We start from the raw sequence: 27,658 nt of genomic DNA, 5'->3' as shown, positions 1-27,658 counted from the left end.
GATTAAACTTAGATCTCAATTCCTAAAGTATGAGAGTGTCCTTATACAAAGGATTAAACTTAGATCTCAATTCCTAAAGTATGAGAGTGTCCTTCTACAAAGGATTAAACTCAGATCATAATTTCTAAAGTATGAGAGTGTCCTTCTACAAAGGATTAAACTTAGATCTCAATTCCTAAAGTATGAGAGTGTCCTTATACAAAGGATTAAACTCAGATCATAATTTCTAAAGTATGAGAGTGTCCTTCTACAAAGGATTAAACTCAGATCATAATTTCTAAAGTATGAGAGTGTCCTTCTACAAAGGATTAAACTCAGATCATAATTTCTAAAGTATGAGAGTGTCCTTATACAAAGAATTAAACTTAGATCTCAATTCCTAAAGTATGAGAGTGTCCTTATACAAAGAATTAAACTTAGATCTCAATTCCTAAAGTATGAGAGTGTCCTTATACAAAGAATTAAACTTAGATCTCAATTCCTAAAGTATGAGAGTGTCCTTCTACAAAGGATTAAACTTAGATCTCAATTCCTAAAGTATGAGAGTGTCCTTCTACAAAGGATTAAACTCAGATCATAATTTCTAAAGTATGAGAGTGTCCTTCTACAAAGGATTAAACTTAGATCTCAATTCCTAAAGTATGAGAGTGTCCTTCTACAAAGAATTAAACTTAGATCTCAATTCCTCTCTCTCATGTGTCTGTTTAATTCTTAAACTTTGCAGTTGGACCAAGAATGGCAGGGATATTAAGGGATAAGACAGACAATGGAGCCAGCACCTTGGTTATCCTAGAGCCAGCAAAATTAGATTACAATTACCTTAAAAAATTATGTCTAGTGTCAGTATATTTTCGACGTAATAAAATTAATAATGGTATTTTTGTTTTATCTATCGTTCTGGCTGACATAATACCTATAGGGTACAAACATCAATTTATCGTCCATTGTCTTTTCTTTGACAAAAGATATTTTACCCTAGATGATCAAACCTTTAAATAAGCACACTTTCTAAATTTCAAATTTGTGGTCGGATTTGTCCAACACTGTTTTTCTATTGGTTTAATACATGGAAGGAGGGGACATTGAGCTGTTTTTTAAAGCGAAGCTTTTCTATAATTAGGGTCTGTGCGTCCGTCGGTCACAGACGGAGATGCTGTGAGTATTGGTTTAAAAAATATGACGTAACAAAAAAAATTAGCCAATGAGAGTCCACTACGCATGCCGCCATTGGTCAATAACGGCCTCTCATTGGCTAATTTTTTTTGTTACGTCATATTTTTTAAACCAATACTCACAGCATCACAGACGGATAGCTTTTTCGTTAATTTAGGCAAGTTAAAATTGTCCTATCGATTTCAAACTTTGCATGATTATTTCTTTAGTAGTTAGGTACGATTTAGAAAGCGTAACAACTCTATAATCATTACCAGAATGTCCGTACGTCCATTTTAAACATGTTGATTTTTTTACTTTTTTCACAACAAATCTATATGTGATCTAATCATCCGATTGATCTGATTTTTGGTAAATTGATTCCTGGAACAGTACAATGTTATCAGCGAAGCAACTCTATAATCAAGTCCATAAAATTATCCTATATCAAGCAGTTTTTCAAAAAAATTACTTACAATTTTGCTTCGACTCTTTTACATTCATATTCTGATTATTCAGTTCTGACACTAGACAAGTGTAAATGTCCGTTTGTCCTACCGTTTCAGTGCTTCGCTTTTATTGATATTGTCATCCTTGTTTACACTAGTACCCCAAGTTTATATATTTCCTCATTCGTTGGCTAAACAATTTTGAGACTATCATTGAATTTTGAATGGTTGATTCATTAAGTTGATTGTCCAAACGTTTTAACCACTAATTGTAATCTACAGAGAGGCTAATTTTGTGCACTATCATTGGGGATGTACATCAATTTATCCACCATTGTCTTATCCCTTTAGATCCCTTGGTCCAATAAAGGGATTGAGCATCTACGCTTATTTGACATTATAACTTTAGACGGAAGTGATGTTTTACCGAATGAAAATCATATGTACATTAAAGAAGTAAATTGTTAAGAGTAAAGGGTGTTTGCAGAGCGCGGGGGAAGGGAGGGGGGGCGGAGGTGGCTTGAAAAGGAAAACCAGGGCTCTTGCGGGTGTTCCATCTATCCCTTGAAAATATCATGTCAGACTTTGTTCTGTTATTGTAAAGAAATATTGCAATATTGAGATATCAATAATTCTGTAGTTTTTATAACATTAGGTTTTTAAGAAAAATTCTGTGTACAATAGACAATACATAGACTTTATAATGACTTTAAATTCTTTTAGTTCATATTTTAAAGAGGGAAAGGGGGTTGTAGATTATTTTAAATTCTAATGTAATATCCCTCCCTTTAAGTAAAGTGACTATTTTATTTCTTGTTTTTTTAATTAAATTCTGCTTTTTGTTAGCTTTATATTACATATTTTTGTTTTTCGAAATTGTATGTTTTTTTGCTGAAACGATTTGACACCGTTTCTCTGAGAGGTATGGGAGGCCCCTCTGTACAGGGCTGCAGCCATATACTATAACTATATACTCTAACAGGGATTTGGGGATAGGATAATGACATTTAAATTAATCTACATCACTTTCTTCCACCATAAATTCATCAACCACAAAAGGCATTTTATAATAGACAAATAGAAGATTAATTTATTATCCAATTTTCTATCCCTATCTCCCTGCTTACTAACAGAAAAGCCGGGATATAACTTTCAGGGAAAAAGGGATGGGATTAAAATAGCTCAAATCACAAAAAAAATCCATGAAAGGCTTAGGTTTTTTATTCATTAACAGCCAGAATATTAAATAAAAGTTAGATAGTTTTAAAGGTTATTTTCAAATATATATTTAGGTTTTTTAATGAATTTTGGAGCTGTCCTAACAAATGTAAGCATAGATAGATAAATATAGTGAAAAATAGATAGATATTTTGTAATTGAGGGGGGGGGGGGTGAGGGGGGGGGGGGTGGGGGGAAGTGGAACCAATAAGGATTATTACATGGTAGTGGATGAGTGGTATGTGTGTTCTGGCCTCCGGGGGGGGGGGGGGGAGACAATTAAAGGTAAGGGGGAGACTCTCGGAGTGAAGGGGGGGGGGATTCTTACACTCTAGGGGAAAGGGAAAAAGAGAAGTGGGGAAAAGAAAATGGAAGTTATTGGGAAGGGTGTCTTACACTCCGTTACCGTTCGGTCACCAGTCTTACTAGAACCAGACATTTTTACACTGTCTGATAAACATAACCCAAAGAAATGTCCAAAACAAAATCTTAACATAAAAATTGCATAAAATAAAGATGGCGTAACCCGCAAAATGTAAACATTGATATTTTTTTGATAAAATATTAATATTATTTCTTTAAGTGAAAAGAAAAGAAAAAATAATCATAATGTGAAGAAAATAATATATAATATGTGTGTCAGCTAGTTAGCTGTACAATAAGCTAGTGTTAAGTGCTGCAAGGACAGCGGCTGGCGGCGGCGGCAGCAGCCGCCTTGCCAAATATTGTGATGTGGTGGACAGCGGATACAGCGTCCAGGGGTGCGGCCACTAGGTCAGTTGGACACACGAATGGATTACTGTGTATTAGAGGAGTTTTTGTGTTATTGTTTTTTATTTGTAAAGCTATGAGTTTTAAGGGTCGCTCGTTTATTAAGAATAGCACTGTTCTTTCTTAGGCTTGCTAGAAACATTCTAACGGGTTTAAACATTGCTAAAACCTTGTATAACTTAGGGTTTAATCTAAGATGTATATCAAAGATGATTAAGAATGTCCTCAAAATGTATCGCAGTTCCTGATAATTAACTGACTGGTGACTGTTAATGATGGCTACGGTGCTTTTCTTAAAACTGCCTGTTGAGCACTAACCACCAGCCCAATTATATTTGAAATAAAATGAAAATGAGGAGAAACTGCGATATTTATTCCCTATGGGAGCATTTACCTTGCCAAATGCCAAATGGCCTTACCTAATCTCACCTAAAGTTATATACAAAACAAACGAAAATCTAACAACAACCCCTGCTAATATGATTTTATTTTTCAATGGCTACAGTTCGAATAAGACTGCAAATTGGGCATACGATCAAATGTAATATCTAAAAGTGCGTTATCCCTCCTAATACACAGCAATTTATTGGTGTACCTGACTGTGCAGGAGCCTGTGCTTTGTACCTGTCCTTGTTCTGGCCCTGGCTATCATTCCTTCCACGGGAGATAAGAATATCAACTGTAAGTATAAACTTTTTAATTTGTATTGCTATTTTTTTTCACTTTTTCTAATAAAGCAACCATAACCAACCTCAAAGCCTTTATCGAAAATACATCGTTATAATGGAAGACCACGCAGATTAATAAGTTTATTTTAGGTTAAATATAATGCAAAAAGAACAGTATGGTTAGGTATACGACTCTTAACTGTTGTAATTATAGTACTGAATATAACCAGCTAAAAAAACGTTTTGAAAGCAAAACAAATCTATGATACTATTTTTGTTTTAATAAAGGATATTAAGGGAAAAGACAATGGACAATAAATTGATACACACCCTCAATTTATACAAATACAAAAATACAAATTCTACATTTTAATATTGTTGCTGTATAATCAATACTTATTTAAAGCATTCAAAGATTTATAGAATAGAATAGAATAGAATTTATTTCCTCTAAGGTGCATATAATATAGGGCTATTGAACAAAGGAATCAGAGAACGTGCTTTAGAATTGTTTTATATAAGTAAACTCTATTATTAATCTATGCAATATAGCCTGTATAAACTATAAACCAATAGTACATCATCAATATTGCCTCTTTTAATAAGCAGGCATATTAAACAGGGCTCAGCAGCCGCGCTTCAGCCGCGCATAAGCCTCAAAATTAAACCTGCTAGTGTGACAAAAAATTTCCTCGAAAAGATGGATTGTCTGTTTAGGAACAGGTTTAAACATCTAGCAGAATTTTAAAGTTATAATATGACGATTTTACTAAGGCTTATACGCGGCTGACGCGCGGCTGCCGAGCTCTGATATTAACTGTATAATATGGTATAAAACCAATAATGAACAAGGATGATAATATCCAAGAAAGCGAAGAAAGCAGACAAATGAATATTTACATATATAAAGAATCATAGTATTTAATATTTAACAATTATTTAATTTTGAAAATCAAAATTAAGTTTAAATCTAGCCTAAAATAATTGAAATATAAGAAGCTTAATACGGACATACTTACATTTAAAGACTTTTATCATAGAGGTGCTTCAATTTAACATTATGCCAAACAGTCCTGGGAATCCTTATTAAAAAAAAATTATTTAACAGTATGTTTAAACGGAATTTCTGGTAATAATTATTGAATTGCTATGCCTTAGTTACCTAACTGTTCATATTGCCAAGTTTGAGATCGATAGGACAATTCTAACATTGCCTAGATTAACAATAAGAGCAATCCAGACGGACGGACTTACTTTCAATGTAGAAAAGCTTTGACAGTAAAAAATTAGGATGGGGGGGGGGGGTGGAGGGTAGGATTCTTGGCGTATAAATATCGATTTATTGACTAAGGATATTCCCACTTAACATGTGGTTGTTGGGGGGGGGGGGGGGGGGGGTGTGGTATATCAATCAAAACCATTCAACACAACAAGTAATATGCAGAGGGAGGGAGGGGACATTGGACTGTAAATTATACTGGTACCCAAAGTTTAATAAATACTTCTCTCATCAAACTTAAAAGCTTTGTTTGTTAAAGCAACGAGTGTCCAAAGTTTTCAAACTTAATTTTCACTCTTCATGAGGGGTAATTTTGTTTATTAACATTGGGGATGTACATCAATTTAACGTACATTGGCTAATCCCTTATAATTCCTCAGAATTAAGAGAAGGGGAGATATTGCAACTGAGCAAAATATAATGTCGAATCGTTGATTAAATCGGAAATAAAATATTTAAGTAAAATTCTTTAAAACTTTTAAAAATATTATATCAAATCTCTTTTAACCTTTAATGAAGTTTATTAAAGAAATTTCACAAATATAATTTGCTTTACACATTGTTTGTGGCAGATTGACTTAAATGTAATTTCTATATAAATATTCTGTAATAATTATTTTTTGGAAAGCCAGAATAGTTTTATGACACAATTTCTATGTTTTAGTTGTCAAAAAATCCTTAAATAAAGGTACCCTCCCAAAAGAAATTGCCCAAGAACACTCCCCCCCCCCTTGGATTTTTTTGCTTTTTTTTTGCAACTAAAATGAAAAACTCCCATCCATCCCTCAAGTGCCCATAGAGGCCTCTAGGGGCGTAGCCGCTTGTAATAAATAATTAATTGAATAATTTTTGTAATAAAACTATCAAATGTTCATTCCCATGACATTTCTTCTTAAACTTATTTTCTGTAGTGAATCTTCTCTTTAATTATATTTTTTGCCTGTATGTCCGTACAGATTATAAAGGACTTAAAACTATTTTTTTATTTATTATTTTTTTTAAAGTTTTGTTCCAAAGCAAAATTTTGGCCCCATAATTGAATTACCAAACGCAATTGTTCATCTTTACTAATACATAGACCAAACCAAATATCTAACAACAAGTAAAATTTTAATTAAGAACAAAATATTAATGTACACTTTTTGTTATAATTAAAATTTGAACTTAATCTGTTTTTCAATAAATATTAAAAACATCTTTTAATAAATTTCTTCTCCATTTTATAAAGTTTGAGTTTAAATCCTGGTTTAATTAGATTATTATAGTATAGACAAAATCTCTTGATCCAAAAGTGGAACAACTCCCCTTCCCCACTTCCCATGGGATAATAATTTTAAAACAAGAATAGTTATTTCTCGCATCGTATTATAAACAGCTTTTCGCAAATATAAAATGTACAATTATAAACTTAAAACCAGTTTTATATTCGTAGAAAACTGATATAATACGATGCTAGACATAGTTTTTTTTTCGTAAGGATGAAAACCAGTTCTAATCCACCGGGTATTACTCGGTTTCGAATGAATACGAGAAAACAACTATAATTATCTCCATAATAAGCACAGCTATGAAAATAGTTAATTTTCTTTGTTTTACATAACAAATTAGTTAAAACCAGGGAGGGAGGGGACATTTGACTGAAATTTGTTATGGTCTTCAAAGTTTTTACGTGTTTTACGTTCTCTTATTCGTTCGCTTAATTTTTCTTAAATCTTGATTGGGAGGTACAAACTATTATATTCCAAACTTTCCCATCAATAGTTCAATCTTATTGAGGGTGTACATCAATTTCAGAGTAATGTCACCTCCCTCCTTATTTGGTTAATTTTAATTTTTGTTTAAATTCTCATACAGACATACTAACCAAAGACGTCCAAGGGGGTAGTAAAATACTCCCCCCAACCTCCAAAGACCCACAAAAAATGCATCAGCTCGTCATCGGGAAGGTGATAGGTACGATTCTCGGTTCAATACCGCGTCATAACTTAAGACTTTGAAAATGGTTCCTACTGCTGCTATGTCAGATGCACAACATAAATAGTTAAAGAAGGGGAAATGTCTTTTCCTAAAACAGGCGCATCATCCCTGTCAACAATCATCATCAAGACCCTAAATACTTTTAAATACATTTTTTTCCAAAATAGTAGAGTTACCCGAGACTGACAAAATGCAGGATCCTGCCTGTAACTGAGAGAGTATGAACTTGAATTAACTAAATTAAATACAGATTCATACCAAAACTTATAATACTACCTTAACTTTATCTATCATCAAGCCTGGGGATCTTAAGGGATAAGACAACGGACGATAAAATAGTTGGCCCTCCCCAATAATGATAAACAAAATTCCCACTTCTGTAGATTAAGATCATTAATTGAAAAGTTTGGACACTACTTATTTAGAACCAATTAATAAAAATTCAGTAAAATTACCTTAAGATTTTAAGCCAGCGAATAAGATAACGTGGATATAAAACTTTGGGTACCAGTGTAAAATAAAGCTATATTCTCAATTTACTTTTTGAAGTCCTAAATTTTAAGTGGAATTTGGAAAAATCTCAATTATCCTACACTTTTAGGGAAACCACAAAAAATCGGTAACATTAATAAACATCTTATTATTACATTTCCTGAAACGGAAATTGCCTGTTTTTAAAAGCGAAGCTTTTCTATAATTAGGGTCGTTCCGTCCGTACGTCCGTAACAGGTAGCTCTGCTCTTTTCGTTAATTTAGGCATGTTAGAATTGTGCTATCTATTTCAAACTTAGCGTGATGATACTTTTAGTAGTTACGTACGACTTAGAAAGCGTAGCAATTCTTTAATCTTTACCAGAAATTCCATACATCTTAGGACAACAAGGTAAAGTATTATAAGCGAGGCAACTCTATAATCAGATCCTAAAAATAAAAGTATGTCCTTTTACTGTATCCTATATTAACGCAATTTTGAAACACATTTATGAACATTTTCATTTAGACTTAGAATTTAATGTTATTGCTCGTTTGTCCTTCCTTCTCATTTTATAGCTTTGCTTTTATGGATGTTGTCATCCTTGTTACATGAGAAAATCATAATATAAGCCATTTTATATAATATCATACATACATCTACATATATTTGTGCATGAAAGAAAATATTGAAAATAATACTTGGTGGTTGACACGGTTAGGCATGTCTGCTTAGCCACTCATATGTTGCAGGGATCTGAAGGGATAAGACAAGAAAATATTAAAAACAATACTTGGTGGTTGACACGGTTAGGCATGTCTGCTTAGACACTCATATGTTGCAGGGATCTGAAGGGATAAGATAAGAAAATATTAAAAACAATACTTGGTGGTTGACACGTTTAGGCATGTCTGCTTAGACACTCATATGTTGCAGGGATATTAGGGGATAAGATAAGAAAATATTAAAAACAATACTTGGTGGTTGACACGTTTAGGCATGTCTGCTTAGCCACTCATATGTTACAGGGGTATTAAGGGATAAGACAATGGATGATAAATTTATATATATACATCCTAAATTATTATAAACAAAATTACCCTGTTTTTACCCTTAGACACTGTTATTTTGTACCAACTAATCAAAGAATAATAAAAGGTCAACTCCTTACAATAAATATTCCTGAAAAAAACCGTCTGTTCAAGGAAAGAACTGTAAGAATAGATATTTTTAGAATTTTATCGTCTATATAGGTTGCTACTATAATCTCCAGATATTGGTCAATACTATCCTGTATGGTCACTGGAGTGGATGGGGTAAAGGCATAAGGGGAGGGAAACATGGGGGTAACGCTATATTAGCCAGCAGTGGGAAACATTTTATCAGGGTATGCGAGAATCTCTCACAATATCCATGTATTCTATATCCAATACTGTAAGTTACTCATCTGCTATTAAAGATAGACGACTTAAATGATATTTATATAATGATACAAAGTAGCTTGATGTCTGTCCGTCCGTCTGTCTGTCTGTCCCTTAAGATCTCGGTAACCACTGGATTGTATTTTACTCTTCAGGGAATATACCTACTGGTCCGGTGGTGGTTTTAGGTTATTTCTGGGGGGGGGGGGGGTGGCAGTTAATTTAAAATAGGTGGTTGCAACACCAGAGGTTCTTGATTCTTTTTTTTAAATTACCTCTTTGGACAAAGCAAAGAGGTATAATAATATTTTTTAACTGCCATAACATTTAACATACTTTTCTTTATTTCAGTACAAATCCGAGATGTGTGTGAGGGAAGGAAAGGCGACAATTTTATGTCCAACATACCTAGGTAATTTTTATCTGCTTTTTATAACTTTAGGTACTAGTTTTATTTATTATGTAGTGTCCCTTCCCTTCCTGTCAATGATGATCTATACACTAACATAATACTCATACATTTGGCTGCCCCATTTTAAAATCCGAAGCATCTTGTCGACATGCAATTTCAATAGTTTGTTTAGTCTTAGAATGTTTTTAAAAGTGGACATGCCTGGGGGTCATCTCAAAAAACACCTATCTCAGAAAACGCCTATCTCAAAAAACGCCCATCTCAGAAAACGCCTATCTCAAAAAACGCATATCTCAAAAAACGCCCATCTCAGAAAACGCCTATCTCAAAAAACGCCCATCTCAGAAAACGCCTATCTCAAAAAACGCCCATCTCAGAAAACGCCTATCTCAAAAAACGCCCATCTCAGAAAACGCCTATCTCAAAAAACGCCCATCTCAAAAAACGCCTATCTCAAATAACGCCTTTTTCATAAAATGCCTACTACATTTTTGAAAAATAAAGCCTAATTTATAACTAGTATTCAATAGAATAATGAAATACTTCATTTATGATCTATTATTTAAAACATAAATAAACAGTTATCAAATTAACCAGTCAATAACCTATGTGTAGCGTAGTATAATAAAGACAAACAGTTAATTTACTAATAATAATGTATTAATTCAATTACAGATTATAATATAAAAAGGTTATGATAACTATATCAGTAAACACTATGCACTTTTTGTCTGTGTCAATTCCCAAAGCAAGTGATCTTGCTCCAAGAGGGTTACACACAAGACTAAAGTTATATTTGTTAAATACATACATTTCTCTGACAGAGAGAAATGTACTTTATATTACATATGTAGAAAGATGGGTAAAATGGTAAACTTAAGAGTAGCTGCTATTTTAAGAGAATAGAGAAGGTTTAAATAAATGGAAAATTTTTAAAGTAATATTATAATTTGGCAACGGTCTATTTCCATATAATAAACTGAAAAACTATTGTTACTTAACAAATAGACACACATCCTTCTACTTTTATATAGCTTTAATGAAATAAAAGCAAAATATTTTATATTATTTATTTTATTTTATCAAATTCAATAATGAAAAAAAAATGATATATTAATTTTAAGGTAGGAGCCGGAGCCGGAGCCGTATTTCCAAATACGGCTCCGCGGAGCCGAAGCCGCATCAAAATTATACGGCTCCGAATCCCTGTTTATAAATAATTATTGCATTTAATAAAAGAGGTCATACTTGACATATTATCGATGTAACGATTTTATTACTACATTCAGATGCTAATACTACACAAAATTATTTGTTTTTAAAACTTGTATTAGAGTTTGCTGTTATTTCATACATATTTTAAATAACTTTCATTGTTATTAACGAGTTAGAATATTTTTTCCGGTATGACTTCGAAACCGATTAATATCCGCTGTTTTAGAACCAGTCAGGGCCGAAAATGGTTTTAATCTTTTTCGAATGCTGTCTATAATACGATGCTATATATTTACTATGGTGAAATGTTTTAAAAATTAAAAAAAAATCTGGTTTACAAAGTTTTGAGATAACATGTCTAATGTTGATTTAGAAAATATTTTCATAACATTTCAAACATAATAAGCTTAAATATAAACATTAAAGTTTTATCAAAAACTGTAAAAAAAAATACTTTTTAGTCTTTTAGTATTATATAATCTTTAGAAAAATGCATCTTTTGCTTTAAATTTTTCCAGTAGCCAAGAATAATTACTATTCAGACAAAATATATTGTTTGTTACATTATTAATTTACAAAAGAAATCTTGATAAAATCAAGTTTATTTTTGAAATGCTTAAATTTTTATTTAAATTTTCGAGAAAGCCTAAAGTGTCATGTGTGAAAAAATACTTCTTAAAAGGAAGGATGAGAGGAGAAGTGGGAAAGGAAACCCCCCAAAAAGAGATGGATTTTTATGACGTCACACATGACACTTTAGGCTTTCTCAAATTTTCCTGTAAATTATCTTCAAGAAGTTTCTGAAAAAAATTAAATTTTTTAGAGTGAAGTTAAGCTTTATAATGTTTAGTAGAGGGTATTTAGTTTAGATAATGAGAACATTAAATCAGGGGGGGGGGGAGAGGATATGGACAAATAAATTAATCTACCCTCGAATATCCAACTATATTCACAAAATACCAAGTACAAAATAACAAATCAAAATTGAGGAAGTTAATTTATCACCCATAGTTGTATCCCTACATCCCTGATATGAAATGAATCCACTCTGACTCACTTTAAATACATTCTTTTTATAGGGGGGATATTTTATTTTTTTAAAACTATTTTCCCCAAGTTTTCGACCATTTAAAGTAATAATTAAAAGTGCTCTAATATTTTTACAAATCAGGTTGATTTATATACAGGTGGAATAAAAGTGGTGTGTCAACAATTCTAGTAGGTTGTAGGTAGGTGGGTGCTTGTTTGAATTGATGTATTTGGAGGTGTACATCTACCCCCTACCCCGTTTCCCATTCTATATATCATCACAAACGTAAAAAACATCATTCTATTTCTCATATCATTCTAGGGAGACTTGAGCTGAATTGAACCCCCCCCCCCCTTCTATTTTGTTTTTATTTTAAAAAGAAAAAGTAAAAAAAACTTTTTTTGTGGTTGTTTATTTTGGAGGGGGTGAGGTCATTTTGTAGCTTTACAAAGTGTCTCAAAAAATCAGCTGTGTGACGTCATAGAGATACGTCTAAATCCATCTCTTTTTTAGGGGTTTTCTTTCCCACTTCTTCTCTGATCATTCATTTTTGTGACGTCACATTGAGACACATTGTATAGCTTCGACATTTTTCTAGGGCGATTTCTCTAGGGACGGTGGTGGTACCCTCCCCCAAAATAGTTATAACTTTCTAACTTTTTCTTTGTTTATACTCTTTTTGTTTGTTTTTGTTTATATAAGTCATTTTGTCCAGTGCATCTAAATCTAAAAATTGCACAATAAGATAAGAAAGTGCATGAAGCGAAAAAATATTAAAATAATATATTGATACATGAGAAAAAACAAGGTTTACAAAAGTAGCCAAGTAGGGATCTTATACAAATGAACCTATTAGAGCTCCAGGACAAACAAAGGAGTGACAAACGTCGAACAGGTTAGGTTAGGTTAAGATATGAATTTAATATAAGTCCCCAGCAGGAGTTAGGAATTTAAAAAAAACTTATATAAAAAATTCCAAATCCAAAACACGTAGATAGACAGGAGAAATAGAAATTTTTAAAACTATCCCAAAATTATATAATCTTTTACTATAAATTTGAACATCAGTTAAAAACGAAAAGGGAAAATGATTTCGAATAATTATTAACTTGTTTCCTTTTATCACAGAGATTTTTATCTTATGTAGATGTCAAATGCTCTTATTAGGTCAAACTGATCAAAATTATACAACTTTAATTAGAAAAGTAATAAACTAATACTATACTTTAGATAATGATTCCTTTATTTTTGTCGATATCGAGTAGCCTCGTACAACTGTGTCATAACCTAAGATATTGAAAATTGTGCCTTTTGCTGTTTTTTTTCTGGAGCACATCTTATAATAAAAATTATATGTTTATCTTTTTAAAAGCGAAGCTTTTCTATAATTAGGGTCGGTCCGTCCGTCCGTCCGTAACGGATAGCTTTTTCGTTAATTTAGGCATGTTAGAATTGTCCTATCGATTTTAAATTTTGCATGGTGATTCCTTTAGTAGTTAGGTACGATTTAGAAAGCGTAGCAACTCTATAATCCTTACCAAAATTTCCGTACGTCCATTTTAAACATGTTGATTTTTTTACTTTTTTAACAACAAATTTTTATGTGATCTAATCATCCGATTGATCTGATTTTAGGTATATTGATTCCTGGGACAACAAAGTATAATGTTATAAGAGAAGCAACTCTATAATCAAGTCCTAAATATGTAAGTATGTCCATAAACATTATAAAAATTTAAAGCAGTTTTTCAACAAATTTACTTACAATTTTGCTTCGACTCTTATACATTTATATTCTGATTATTCAGTTCTGACACTATATAAGTGTTCATGTCCGTTTGTCCTACCGTTTCAGTGCTTCGCTTTATGGATGTTGTCATTCTTGTTTGATATATAAGTAAGCATAGTTATTTTCAGATAAATGGAAGTAATGACACTGTTTATTTTCAACTAGTGGTATTGTTCTTAGCCTCTTGTATAAAATTCCGCAAAAAAAGGTTATATTCTGATAAGCACAGCATAATTGGTTTAACGGTAACAACATATAAAGGGAATGAAAAACAGATGGACAAACAAACATTTAACATTCTACTTTTAAAAAAAAAAAAGATATAAGTTAACATTCTTAAGAAACAATGAATTAGCATTTCCAAATTTGTAGAACATTTTTCATATGTAAGGTAAGAATGATTTTGAAATTTAGACAGCAGAGACAAGATTTTAAAGAATATTTTCAAAAATTTTAATCCAGGATTTTAAAGGAAAAAAATCAACAATCAATTTTGACTATAGATTCTAAAATTCAAGATAAGGTGGGTTGTAAATGATCAATTCTTAACCTTGTGGGGCAAAATTTGAAACATCTTTATCTAAAATATCCTGACCCAAACGTATCACAAATCAAAATCCACGATCTGTTTGTCCAAAAATATCCGTCTTCTCAAAAGTTGAAGACTGTCTTTTTGATTTAATGAAGGACTTCTTGGAATCTTTTATTCCTGGTTTCCTCTACATTCACTTTCTTTCTCAATCTTTTATAGTTTTTTTTGTAGCGAAGCTACTCTATAACTCATGTTGTCTGTCCCTTCGAACGTGAATTCGTCAGTTCGTATAAGTATGGGGGAAACTTGATTTTCTCGGATGATGAACAGCTGAAATATTCATTGGCGATTCCTGTGAACTGACGCAAGTCTATGCTTTGGTTTGTCTTTCTATAAATCTCTTGTTCATGCTTAAGATCAAAAAAGTTTTCGCGCGATGTTGTCATGCTTGTTTTTGAATATGGCATACTAATGAATAATTTTGTTTTATAATTTTAATGGACTTTATTATTATAATAGAGGCTGTGCCCCTAATTTCTAGGGGAGAGAGGGTATTAAAATATACCAGAAGCATCCAAAAACTTTTTTTTATATAAAATAGACTAAAACCATTCTGGGATTAATGTAAAGCTTCCTATAAAGTAGAATTTAATCGATGCATTGGTTAGCGAGATATTAATGGACAAACTTAGAAATCTGACTACCTTATATAATAGAATTAAAACTCATCAAAAATCAATTTATGTTATAGTTTGGTGCTTTTTTGGTAGTGGACAAAAAAATATCCATAAAAAACAGCAATGGGTAAAATAAAAGTTCAGTAGAAGAGAAAAGGAAAGTGGAACAGATTGGAAACCAAGCGGTGCAGGACGGGGAGGGGGGGGGGGGGTTGAATGGGGGACTAAGGTGGAGATTCAGAAAAACTTTGATAATCCAAAACTTATTTTGACCCAGTTTTGCTCTTGATTGAATCAACCGGTTTTATTTTCATACTTTTTATACCATCGTCACATTCTTTGTAAAATATGTGGGTATAGTCCCTTTCGTAACATCGTACCTTATGGGGCGATTCATCGTATTTTTCACAGTAGCCTTTTTCCTATTTCTAGCCCCTGCGGGGGGCCTTAACCCTGCGGGGCCAATTACCTAACCCTGTGGGGCAATCACCTAACCTAATGTAACCTAACCTTACCTAAAATAAACTATAAAAAAAAATATTTTAAAAATACGACGAATGTTACGAAAGGGACTATTCCCAAATTTGTTTCTTCTTCGAAAATGAAGTGTTCTACTTGTTTCTTCTCCTTAGGGAGGGCAGAAACTAGATTAAGACCAAAAAAAGATAGCTTTTAACTATGCCAAAAAGTTCAAACAATTAGGACACGAAAGTTCAAGATCTTTAGCTTCAGACAAAAATAACCACCTCTTGTATTTTATAGGATACACTAATATCATATTCACTACTTTTATTATTGAGAAAGACAGTCAGTCAGTGAGGAAAGAGGAGACTTAATAATGCTATGTATCAAAAAAACCTACAAAATTTACATTGTAAATTTATAACTAGAATTTGCATGTTAATGTCGTATGCAGTAAAAATACAATTAACAAAAACACTTAGAATTGTACATAAATTTGCTTATATTTGTATTTATTGATTTTGTGCTGGAATAAGACATTCAGCTACATTCACCGTGTAAAATGAAATATTATTGACAATTTTATATTGACAGCATTTATTGCTCTACCTAGAATAAAGGTATAATTATTAATATAAAAAGGAAAAGAACGTGTCCTAACATTTGTGATTGTTTTTAAATAACTAGTCGGTGTTTTAGTAAGTAGTAGATGTAAAATGATATAATTTAGATATAGAATCGGTTTTTTTGTAGACATCTTTTATTTCATAATTTAGGTTTTTTTTAATTAAGTTGGTTTTAAGGTACTTAAACGCAACAAGTAAAGAAGAAAATTGCCATTATGAATAAAAATAGTAGGATCTTTAATTTGACACCTTACTTTTTGAATTCTGGTAAGTAATTATTGAAAAAATCTATTTTGTTGAATCCCGGTGAATCAAAACTTTGTACTTTGAGAGCTCGTCACGAATGGGTTAAAAAAATCACAAAAGAAAGGACACATTCTTTTCACATAGGGTTGAAAGTGAGTAATTTAAATCAACAGTAAGGTCTTATACAGTAATAACTATAAGATACAAATGTAAGTTTATTACACGAGTTCTCAAAAAAAGTTATTCCTATAAATTATGTAGAGCTTAGACCAATTGTATTGTTTTTATGTTATTGAAAAGTAGCATTTTAGAAAGTATCTGGGTTTGTATTTGACTAGCAGAGCAAAAAATAGTTATTTCTCGCATCGTATTATAAACAGCTTTCCGCGGATATAAAATGTACAATTATAAGATTAAAACCAGTTTTATAAGCCCCGAGATGCCGAAGTCACGGGCATTGTACACTTTATATTCGTAGAAAACTCGATATAATACATGCTAGACATAGTTTTTTGTATGGATGAGAACCAGTTCTAATCCACCGGATAATAATCCGTTTCAAATGAATACGAGAAATGTCTATCTATAATATATCTATGTTTACAAATTGATTCAAATTTATAACAATATGGTGTTTCATGTCATACAAGAAACATAACAATAATGTTTTATACATTAATTTATGTTGGGGAGTGATTGATTTTATCCCATTGCCCTATCCCGATAATCAGCTTTTTTGTTGAAACTTTTTATTAACGAGGAACAGGTTGTTATTAGTTTTACTAGCAGCGCAGCTACTTTACAAATCGCTAGATTATGTCTGTCTGTCAGTGTGTAGGTTCTTCATATATATATGGTATACGTCAAAAATTGTTTTCATATAATTATTCTATTTCTTCTGTGTTAGTTTATTGTGATATTTTGATATTTTACATCTCCTGTTTTAATTATTTACATTTTCTATTCTATGGCAGAGAAAGACGGGACAAGGAGCTGTTTATTACGCTAGTCCCCAAAGTTTTATGATAACACTTTCTTATTTCTTATTGGCAACTATGGGGAATTAAAATTTTTATTGTTTGGTTATTTAAGTTGAGTGTTCAAATGTTTCAAGCACTAATTTTAATCTACAGATGTGGCAATTTTGTGTATTATCATTGGGTATGTACATTAATTTATCAGCCATTGCCTTATCCCTTAAGATCCCTGATTCTATGGATATTATATTTCTTGTTTATTAGTATTTATTATTTATTTGCTGCTAAAAGTGTAATTATAAATAAATTGTCAACTAAATGTTAATTATATTTGTCCAATAGCAAATACATCAAATAAGCGGTTAGACATCACCACCGCAGAAAAAAAACGCAGAGAGAAAGGGGACAATGGGCTGTTCATTACACTAGTAGCCAAAGTTTTTTAATAACGTTTTCTTGTTTGGGGACTATAGTGAATTTTGATTAAGTTGAGTGTTCAAACGTTTCAACCACTAATTTTAATGTAGATAAGGTGTAATTTTGTGTATAATCATTGTGGATGTTTATCAATTTGTCGGTCATTGTCATAGAGAAAAAAATAAAAGAGAGGAATTGAAGCAACTAGAAGACGAAAATAGGCAGTGGGCCCAGGGGCCTAATTAGCGCTGTTGCCGCGCTAAATTTTATTGCTATTCCACCACTTTTCAAATGGGAGGATTACAAAATTAATATTTAAAGTTTTAATAATTAGAATATAATATTTAAATTAAAAATAAAAAGAAAATTTTGTTATTAAATATAAAAAAACACTAAAATAACAACATCTAAAAAATATGTTTTTTTACTTTTTACTTTTAGATATTGTCGTTTTAATGTTTTAATTAAAAATTACAAATATTTTTTTTTATTTAAAAATATTTGTGCATGAAAGATGAATCCTTTCATTTCTAAAAAGGGGGAAATTTTTTCATAATAAACATTCAGCGCATTCTGACTGCCCACGGCTGTTTGCTAAATATCACTTTTCTTTTTATTCACATTATTATTTATGATTGACATACAAAAAGCCCTGGGCGGCTTTTGATTTTCGTCTGCTAAATTTTCTTTAAAAATTTAGGGATGGGTAAGTAGTATTTTACCATGAAAAGGGGGTGAGTATTCATCCTCTTATCCTTTTTCCTTATGGTCCTTGTCTTATTGGGAAACCCCCAATAAGCTCGTTTTGCCTAAAACAACATTTTGTTTCTCATTTTTTATGTGAAATTGATAGAACACCCAAATAAGTAAAATTTAGATATTAATTAACAAATTTCTTCATAAATAATCAATTGTGGTTAATCAAACGTGGAGGAGGTAAAACGTGAAAAATTACCTTAAATTAAATTGCAAACAATGAAAAATGATTGGTTACTTAACCTTCCCCATTTAATACACAAAAAAATGCATTTTTATTCTCTTTTAATAAAGTGATTTTTTCTCCCTTTTTACTGTATTACAGTTTACTAGTGGCACATATAATCTTTGTGTTTGAAGGGAAAGAAAATATCCTCAAACCATTTCGAGACTTACATTTATAGTTAAAATTGCAAAAAAAAGCATCCTGGGACTTATGTGAAGTATCCCTAAAAAAATAACACAATCGATTCAGTGTTTGTAATACAGGACAAACAAAAAACCTTACTACTGAAAATAATGGTCTACAGTCCCTTCGTAGTTTCTCACTAGCGAGATCCTTTACTACTTATAAGCGGAAATCATGTTACTTTTACAAATCACAGGTTAATTCAAAAATAAAAAAATAATTTTTATGTTGCTGCACTATCTCTGAACCAAATCGTCCTTGTTATTTCTTTTTTACTTTCACTTATATAAAGTTCTTTTTTATTGTTTGTTTGTGGTGAAGGTAAAAAATAATCTACTAGTTTATGCAAAAAAAAGAAGAAAGTTAGATGCATCTTTGTGTGTGAGTGTGTGTGTGTGTGTGTGTGGGGGGGGGGGTAAAGAATAGGCAAATCTTATGAAAAAATAATCATTTATAATAATTTATTTCTTGTAAAAAAATATAACTTCAGAAATCTTATAAATCATGTTTATTGAAGTGAATCTAAGATACATACATTAATACAATTTTGGTTTTTCGAAAAAATTTGAAATTCTTTATTGACGTTTATTAAATACAAGTAGCATAACTAAAACTATCAAAAGAAATTTATAAATCTTCCGAGAAAATTACAATCAATTCGTACCAGCAGTTTCCAAAATCTTTAGCTTCAGACAAAAAAAACCTTATTACTTTATATTATAGGATACAAAAATGATTACTACCACTTCTACGACTAGTAAAAGTATAGTAATTGTGTTTTTGACAAAAAGTGGATGTTTTTTTTTAATTCACTAATATAGAGACTTTACCTTCCAATTTTTCTTTCTTTTTCTTGCTTTTGTAAAAATTTCACTCCTAGCATAATAAAATCAAAGTAAATAATATCTAAGGTTATAATAAGTAAAAAATTTATTTATCCAATCCCTTTATCCCAAGCTTACAGTTTGGTGTGCTCTAACCCTCTTGGGCATACAAAAATTTTAGAGAATGAGAAGAAATAGGTGGACAAAGTGCACAGGAATCCTTTGGAAGAGGGGGGGAGGGTCAACTGGACCATCTGAAAAGAGGGGGGGGGGAAGAGATATGGCATAAAAGTGCATTTAAGGGATATTAATAGTTAAGATGAGATTGTGGGGGGGGAGGGGGGGGGGGAATAGCTTAAGGATTTTTTCTAAAGGTAAGAAAACAAGGATAAAAACTCTACGAAAATCTACAAAAAATGAGAGATCTTAAGGATAAGACAATGTGAGATAATTGATGCACACTTCTAATTAGGATGAACAAAATTAACCCCTTTCTGCATATTATTATTGGACAATAATGACTTGTATACAACAAAAGCAAGATCGAATAAACGACCACTATAGGCAACGAATGAGATATCGTGATTTTACACTTTAGGTACCATTATAATTTACAGTCCAATGTACTTTCTCTCTCTGATAAAAACTTTTAACTTTAAGATACTAAACAACTGCGTATTTTAATTTTAAAAAGCACTAAACATTTTATAAATCCATAACAAATTAAAGACAATAAGGTATAAAGATTAATGAATAGATTTTTTTGTAGAAGAAAAAGTATACCTAGAGTTGCAACGCATCTAAAAAAGGAAATGGGGAAAAAAATGCATAGAAAAAATTATGATATTTATCTTACCATTTTCATTTTTAACCCGAACTTTTAGACCATATTTATTAACATTAAAAAGCTTTCTACAAAATTAAGCTCGGCATAAATATGTACAATATACTATATAGGCGGCTACACCCCTATGATCTATGGCTCTGTATTCAAGGATTGAAAAAATAGCCTAAAACCATCTAAAGACTTAAGTCTTAATATATGTAGCATAAAACCACAATGGAATCTATGTAAAGCTTCCCTGAATTGAAGAACTTAATTGTTCAGTAGTTATTAACATCTTAAGCTTCAGACAAGAAAAATTTTACTACGTTATAGTATACTAAATATTAGCTTCGCCCCTAGCTTTAGGGGAGGTCTATGAAGGTCAGGAAAATAGCTTAAAACTACACCCAAGACAATTATAAAGCTTCCCTAAAGAGTAAATCCTATTAGGACCAGCAATTTCTTAGATCTTAAGCTTCAGAACATAAAGCTAACTACTTTTGATCAAATAAAAATTTGATAGGTTTTAGACTATTTTCAATGGCACAACTACTATATAACGAGTATATACATATATTATTAGTAAAGCAGTATTCCTTTGCTTGAAAACTGTTATTAAATCTTGATTAGTTGGTACAACTTTTAATCCAATAATTTTAATTTACCGGGTAATTTTGTTTATCATACTTTGGGGTGTTCATTGTTAGTTCTATCCCTTTAGATTCTGCTAAATTATCTTTAGTGATTTATTAACTGTACTAATAACAAATTGACTTTACTGTTATAATTTCATACATATTGCTTGTTATTGCTGCGCTACTTTTCGTAAAATTTAGTTATCCTTTTGTTATTAATATCAATTGACATTAATTTAAAGTAAAAATGCTCTTTAATGTAAAGATATTTATAAATGTAAAAACATCCATTCAAATAACAATTTAATCCGTTTAAATGGGCTATAAGCTTTTATTGTTTTTTTTCTACAATAAAAATGTTTCTTTGTAAACAAATGCAATAAAAACGTTTTTTGTTGCGTAGTTAATCAATCGGTAAAATTTGTCCGTCTATCCTTTGATTTTTCAGAAAAGGGTTTTAGAACAATTACTTGTTTTCAATCTTATTTCTGTTTTTATACGGTTAAGGTGTAGAGTTGGGCCGAATACCCGGCCATTTTTAATATCCGGCCGGATACCGGATATTGAAACTATCCGGATACTAGATATCCGACTGATTTATAATAGCGGATATCGGATTATCCGGCCGAATATCCGGTAATTTGCGGGATAACCGGCGCTAGCAAGATATACGGCCGAATAAAGGATATCCGGCATTAGAAATCAGCCGGATATCCGGAATCCGGCCAACAAAGTTTCCACCACAACCCGAGTAAGGTAGAATGGATTGCTTAATTAATATCTTATGTACGGTAAACACTTTTAAACAAAGGCCGTGTAATCAAAGTATTTTTAGTTATTTTGCTAATATCCCGGATGTTTGGGTATAAGAGAGGACATTTCCATGTCAAAAAAATGTATCCTTGTTATATCAACATAAAAATGTCGATATTCTGTCAGCTATGGCCACTTTTTAATAAGAGTTATGTAGTCGACGCAAATATTTCAAAAGAAAATTCTGAAAATTGTATGTTGATATTATGTCAGTTACGACTTCTATTTAATAGAGCCTTGAAATTGCACTTCGACAAAATGCCAACTGTTGTGATGGGATTATTCCTAAGTTATCTTTGGCTGGAAGGTCAGACGTCTTGAGTTACTAACTGTAAAAAAGAATTGGTTGCAAAATATTTTTTTCTTTATATTTAAAACATCCCCCTAGTATTTGGTATTTATAAAGAATTATTCTTCCTATTATATAAAGTAGTAAACTTTTTTTGTCTGTAGCGAAGGATCTCGCTAACCGCTGAACCGATTGGATTCTCCTTTACAGGGTATCTTCTTATAGGTCCCAGGAAGGTTTTTAACTATTTTGGGCGAGGGTACCACCACCCTACCAAGAAAAATCGCCCCCAGTAAAAAATTACTCCCCTTTCTCAAAATAATTAAAATTAAAATAAAAAAATATTGGTTTTGGGATTTAACTCCACATCCTCAAGTGCCCCTAGAGGTCTGTAGGGGCGTAGCCGCTAGTGATACATAATAGAATGGAAAATAGCCGGGAATGGAAGGGATATTTGACTGTACATTAATCTTGAACCCAAAGTTTATAATAAAAGTTCTCTTATTCGTTGGATTAAAACTTTGGGTACTTTTATTAAATCTTGATTGGTTGTTTAAAATTAAGAAGCGGTTATTTTGTCTATTATAATTGGGCATGCACATCAATTTATCATCTATTTTCTTATCCCCTAAGATCCGTGGCACTGGCATGGTATTATTGGATTTGTGATCAATGGTTTACCAATATGCTTGCTTCTTATGCTCAGTTTTACAATTGACTAGGATTGTCAGGGACTTTAAGGGATAAGACAATGGACGATAAGTTGATTTTCTTCTCTTATTTACAAAATTACCCCTTCTGTAGATTAAAATTATTGGTTGAAAAGTTTGGACACTGCTAGTTTTAACCAACTCATCAATATTAATAAACTTTGGTTACTAATTGATAGCTTTAAAACTTTGGGAACTTTAAATTAATCTTGATAGGGAAGCTTTACAAATTGTATAAAAAAAAATATGACGTCATAAATATAAGAGGAGAAGTGGGAAAGAAAACCCCTAAAAAAGAGGTGGATAATCCCTCATTTTTATGATGTCACATGGCTGATTTTCCTTGATTGGTAGGAACAGTACTTAAACTTTTTGACAAATAAGTCCAATAAAAGAAGGAATACTTTTGTTTATTATGATTGTATTAATCCCTTAATCGTTCTGTGTCCTATCCCTTAAGATCCCTGTATACACTTTACCGCATAACCCTTTAGATTTAAGTGCAACAACAAAATTTGGAGGATTTAAGTTTTTCTCTATATTCCATATTCCTACCTAAAAATGGCTGAATAGAAAAGGGCTATTTTCCTATAATGTAAAAAAAGTAAATAACATTTGTTTTTGTATGTTAAGGGTTTTTTGCGTATTTATTTTGGATATTTGTCCTAACAAGATCAACTGAAAATTGATTACCCCTTTTTTCCCTAATTTCTGAAGTTGTACGATAGATAATCCAACTATTGCAAAAGCTATTTTCAGCTACTTCGGTCAAAGGGAAAAGCGATATAATGTATAAACGATTTTTACATTTTACATTCAAAATTTAAATTTTTCAAATTTAGATTTTTTTTGGAAGTTTTAATTTTTTTAGCTAGTAGTAAATATTGAGATAGGATGAAGGTGATACATACACAATCGGAAACTAAAAATCAGCTGACCCCAAACAAATATCTTTGTTTTTAGTACAACACATCTGTCTTTTAACAAAGCTACTCAATACCAGTATACCTTAAGGGATAAGACAAACCTCCAATCGTGATGAACAAAATTACATTTCCTCTCAGGGATCTAAAGGGATAAGACAATAGCCGATAAACTGATTTACATCCCCAATGATAATAAAAAAATTACTCCTTGTATAAATTACACTAAGTGGTTGAAACGATTGGACACAAACCAATCAAAATTCATTAAAAGTCCCCAAAGGTGACTGAGAAACCAACGAATGAGAAACGGTAATACAAAACTTTGGGAACCTCTCTCCTCCCCTCCCTCCTTGCTTCTTGTAGACTAAAATTATTGTTAGAAAAGTTTGGACACAACTAGTTTGTACAATCAAATCAAGATTTAAGAAAAGTCCCAAAAGCTTTTTATCCAACGAATGAGATGACGTATTTTTTAAACTTTGGTTACTAGCATAATGTACAGTTCATTCTCCCCTTTCCCCTATGTATTAAAGTAATATAAACACTGAAGATTTCAAACCCGTACCGATCAACAAACAGACCAACTGCACACTCTGTAATATTTCCAGAATGGCTTCGAAACCGATTAATATCCGCTGGATTAGAACCGGTTCTCAGCCATACTGAAAAAATATGTATGGCATTGTATTACAGAAAATTTACCACGAATATTAATATAAAAATCATAAAAATAATGTCTGTGCTTTCGGCCCCCATAGGTCTAACATAAATTGTTTAAATAGTTTTTCATTTTATTATCCGTGAAAAGGTGTCTATAATACGATGCGATTAATAACTATTCTTAATAACAAATTTCTCTTTTTTTCAGGACCGTTGATGGAGTTGTAATACACAGCAACGATGAAAGGAAAACAACACTTTAAATAATTTTTTTTGAAAAATCTCCAGAAATGTGTTTTAAGATATCTCGAGCGCTATTTCATTAATCTTAGTTAAAGAATGTGTGTTGCTTTAGAACTCTATAACGGTTGTACAGATTATTCCAATTTGTTTTAAGCTTTTATAGTGCTTATAAAAAAATGACGTCTGACTGGCCTACCATTAGTCAATTAAAATGTTTACTGACCTGCCATTAGTAAATTAGTCTGTGTATCGGCCTATCATTGGTAGTTTGTATTGTATGCCGTCATATAGGCACTATAAAAGCTTTACGCAAATTGGAATAATCTGACTTTAAACAACTTCAATTTGCGTTTTTGTTGTCTGTCGCAATTCAAAGAGTTTACCATTGCTTTATGAGTCTTTTTTATTAAAAAAAGATAAATAATTCAAGAAAAACCTATCATGTTTTAAATAATATTTATTTCTATGTGGTTTATGTTTGTATTTTTTTATTTTTAGTATTGAGTGTGTTTGTATGTGTGTTTGTTTTAGAAAAGCATTTCTAAGTAGTTAGTATAAGATTGTCCTCTAGGGAATTCTATAAGAACTATATTACATTCATAATAGACGTATAATATAGACAACTATTTCTAAGTAGTTAGTATGAGATTGTCCTCTAGGGAATTCTATAAGAACTATATTACAGATATAATAGACGTATAATATAAGACAACCATTTCACAAGAAAATGCGGTATTTTGTAAGTATCAGAAAATTTAAATTCACATAGCAGACGGAAAAAATACTCTATTCAAAATGCTCTAATATATGTAGATATATTATATATACATTCAACCAATTATTTTGTCATTTTCTTTTACAAGTTTCATTGCCATTTTTCCTTCTCCTCATATTTTGGAAGATTTGTTTAGAATTTTGACATTTTAAGTTGATTTAAACAGTCGGTAATCAGTAATTTCAATTGTTCTTCTGATATGTCAGATGCATTAAAATATTAGTAAAAATTAAGTGAATTTCTTTTCTTAAAAGGGTATACGATGCATGGACGTCCAAGCTTTTTAAAAAAAGTGGTTTTTAAGGTTTAAGGGGGGTAACCTAATGTATTTATTCGAATTTTTAAGAGGGAAAAATTAAGGGTTTTAAATTTTGAAGGGGGTTAACACTCTTTTACTCCCCTAGGACGTCTTTGCGTTTATCTTCTTCAAATATATGAATCAAGTATTTAATAAATTTAAATTGAAAGTGCTGTTCAACTTTTCAGGGACATAGACTGTGTGGCCACATTTCAAACTGAATCCATTCTTGAAAAATTCTTACTCAGGAAATCATCTATTCTTTTTAATATTTATAATCGTTGACAAAACAAGGATGACAACATCCATAAAACCGAAGCAGTGAAACGGTAGGACAAACGGACAATAACACTTGTATAGTGTCAGAACTGAATAATCAGAATATAAATGTCGAAGCAAAATTGTCAAATCTAAAAAAGGTTTTAGCGCATTTTTCTTATGCTCAAATAATCAACCTTTTGCAAGAATGGCTGCTAAACACTTCAAAGTTGAGATATAGAGCTAAAAATGTATACAGATACTATTAGGGACATGTACTTGAACATATCAAAGTTTGAAGGTCATATCTCAACCAGGGAGGGAGTACTGGCCCCCCAAAGTCGACTATAGAAAATCCATTTTTTTAAGAAAAATGCGCTAAAACCATTTTTATATGTTGACACCTTAGTTTTTAATTTTCAACTTTACTGTACATTTTCAACAAAAACTGTAATTTTTTTGTTGTTTCATAATTTCCCTTAAAAAACGAAGAAAATAAGCCATTAATCATTAAATTCTGATAACTATAAGTGGGGTAAAATTGCTTTCAAAAAAGTGCTCATAAAAAAAACACACTGTATCTAAAAAATATTAGATATATTAGTTGATTGTGTTACATGTGTTCCAGTTTTGCAAAATTTTATACACTTATCTTTTAATCTATGATATTTTTTTAAAATTTCCATCCTGCATTTATGTCTCATAATTTAAACAAGTTAGATTATATCAAAAAGTAGCAAAAATCTACATAATAAAACTGGTGGGAGGGTTAATCCAGGTTCCCTTTTTGTACACATTTTAGTGTTTGTACTCTTCAAAATTGCGTACATTTATAGGATACTAGCTGGTGTCTTATACCATGAAAAATAAAGTGTAATGCAGGGTTCGGAAGCCGTGCGTAAGCCGCGTGTAAGCCTCAGTGAAATCTTCATTTTATCACTATAAAATTCAGCTGGATGTATAAAACTGCTCTTTAGAAGACAATCCTTCTTTCTGAAATTTCTTTTTCTGCTCACAAGCAGGTTTAAAACTGAGGCTTATGCGCGGCTGAGGCGCGGCTTCCGAACCCTGGTGTAATGATAAAAAACCTAAGTTCAAAGATAACGAAATTATATGTAAAAAGCGAATGTAAAAGAGGAAAAATAGAGTTAATTAGTAGGAGAGAGAAAAAAAGGCAAGGATTAAAATAGAGGAAAGGGGAGTGAATATCTGAACATTACATGCATACCAACAAGCATGTTTTGTAAAGTAACTTCACTGCAAATTTTTGCAAATTGATGAATATATTTGAATACATAAAACTTTAAGGATCTTGAAATATCTTTAAGTTTATATGTTTTATAATGATTTGTACAGCATAAAATTTTAAAACAAATACGCTTGATTATGATTTAAAACCACTATACACTCAAGGGTTAAGGGATTAATTAACATTTCCTTTGACGA

General features: G+C 31.4%; 2 protein-coding genes across 2 annotated transcripts in view; one reads left to right on the top strand and one right to left on the bottom strand.

Moving 5' to 3' along the window:
- Window positions 1-27,658, bottom strand: part of dpa (disc proliferation abnormal) — a 142,827-nt gene that overhangs the window by 103,896 nt on the left and 11,273 nt on the right. The gene's annotated exons all lie outside the window — the stretch shown is intronic.
- On the top strand, window positions 3,245-26,239 carry LOC145323136 (uncharacterized). Its single transcript, XM_080165525.1, has 5 exons — window positions 3,245-3,593; window positions 4,198-4,271; window positions 9,759-9,819; window positions 24,847-24,886; window positions 26,144-26,239. The coding sequence occupies exons 1-5, from the start codon at window positions 3,550-3,552 to the stop codon at window positions 26,237-26,239; spliced, it is 315 nt and encodes a 104-aa protein (XP_080021651.1). The 5' UTR covers window positions 3,245-3,549.

This window comes from Acartia tonsa, chromosome 6 (assembly GCF_053477335.1).
Source record: "Acartia tonsa isolate MP-2025a chromosome 6, ASM5347733v1, whole genome shotgun sequence".
Taxonomy (NCBI): Eukaryota; Metazoa; Arthropoda; class Copepoda; order Calanoida; family Acartiidae; genus Acartia; species Acartia tonsa.
The sequence above is the reverse complement of the archived record's forward strand: the minus strand, read 5'-3'. Positions and strand labels throughout refer to the sequence as shown.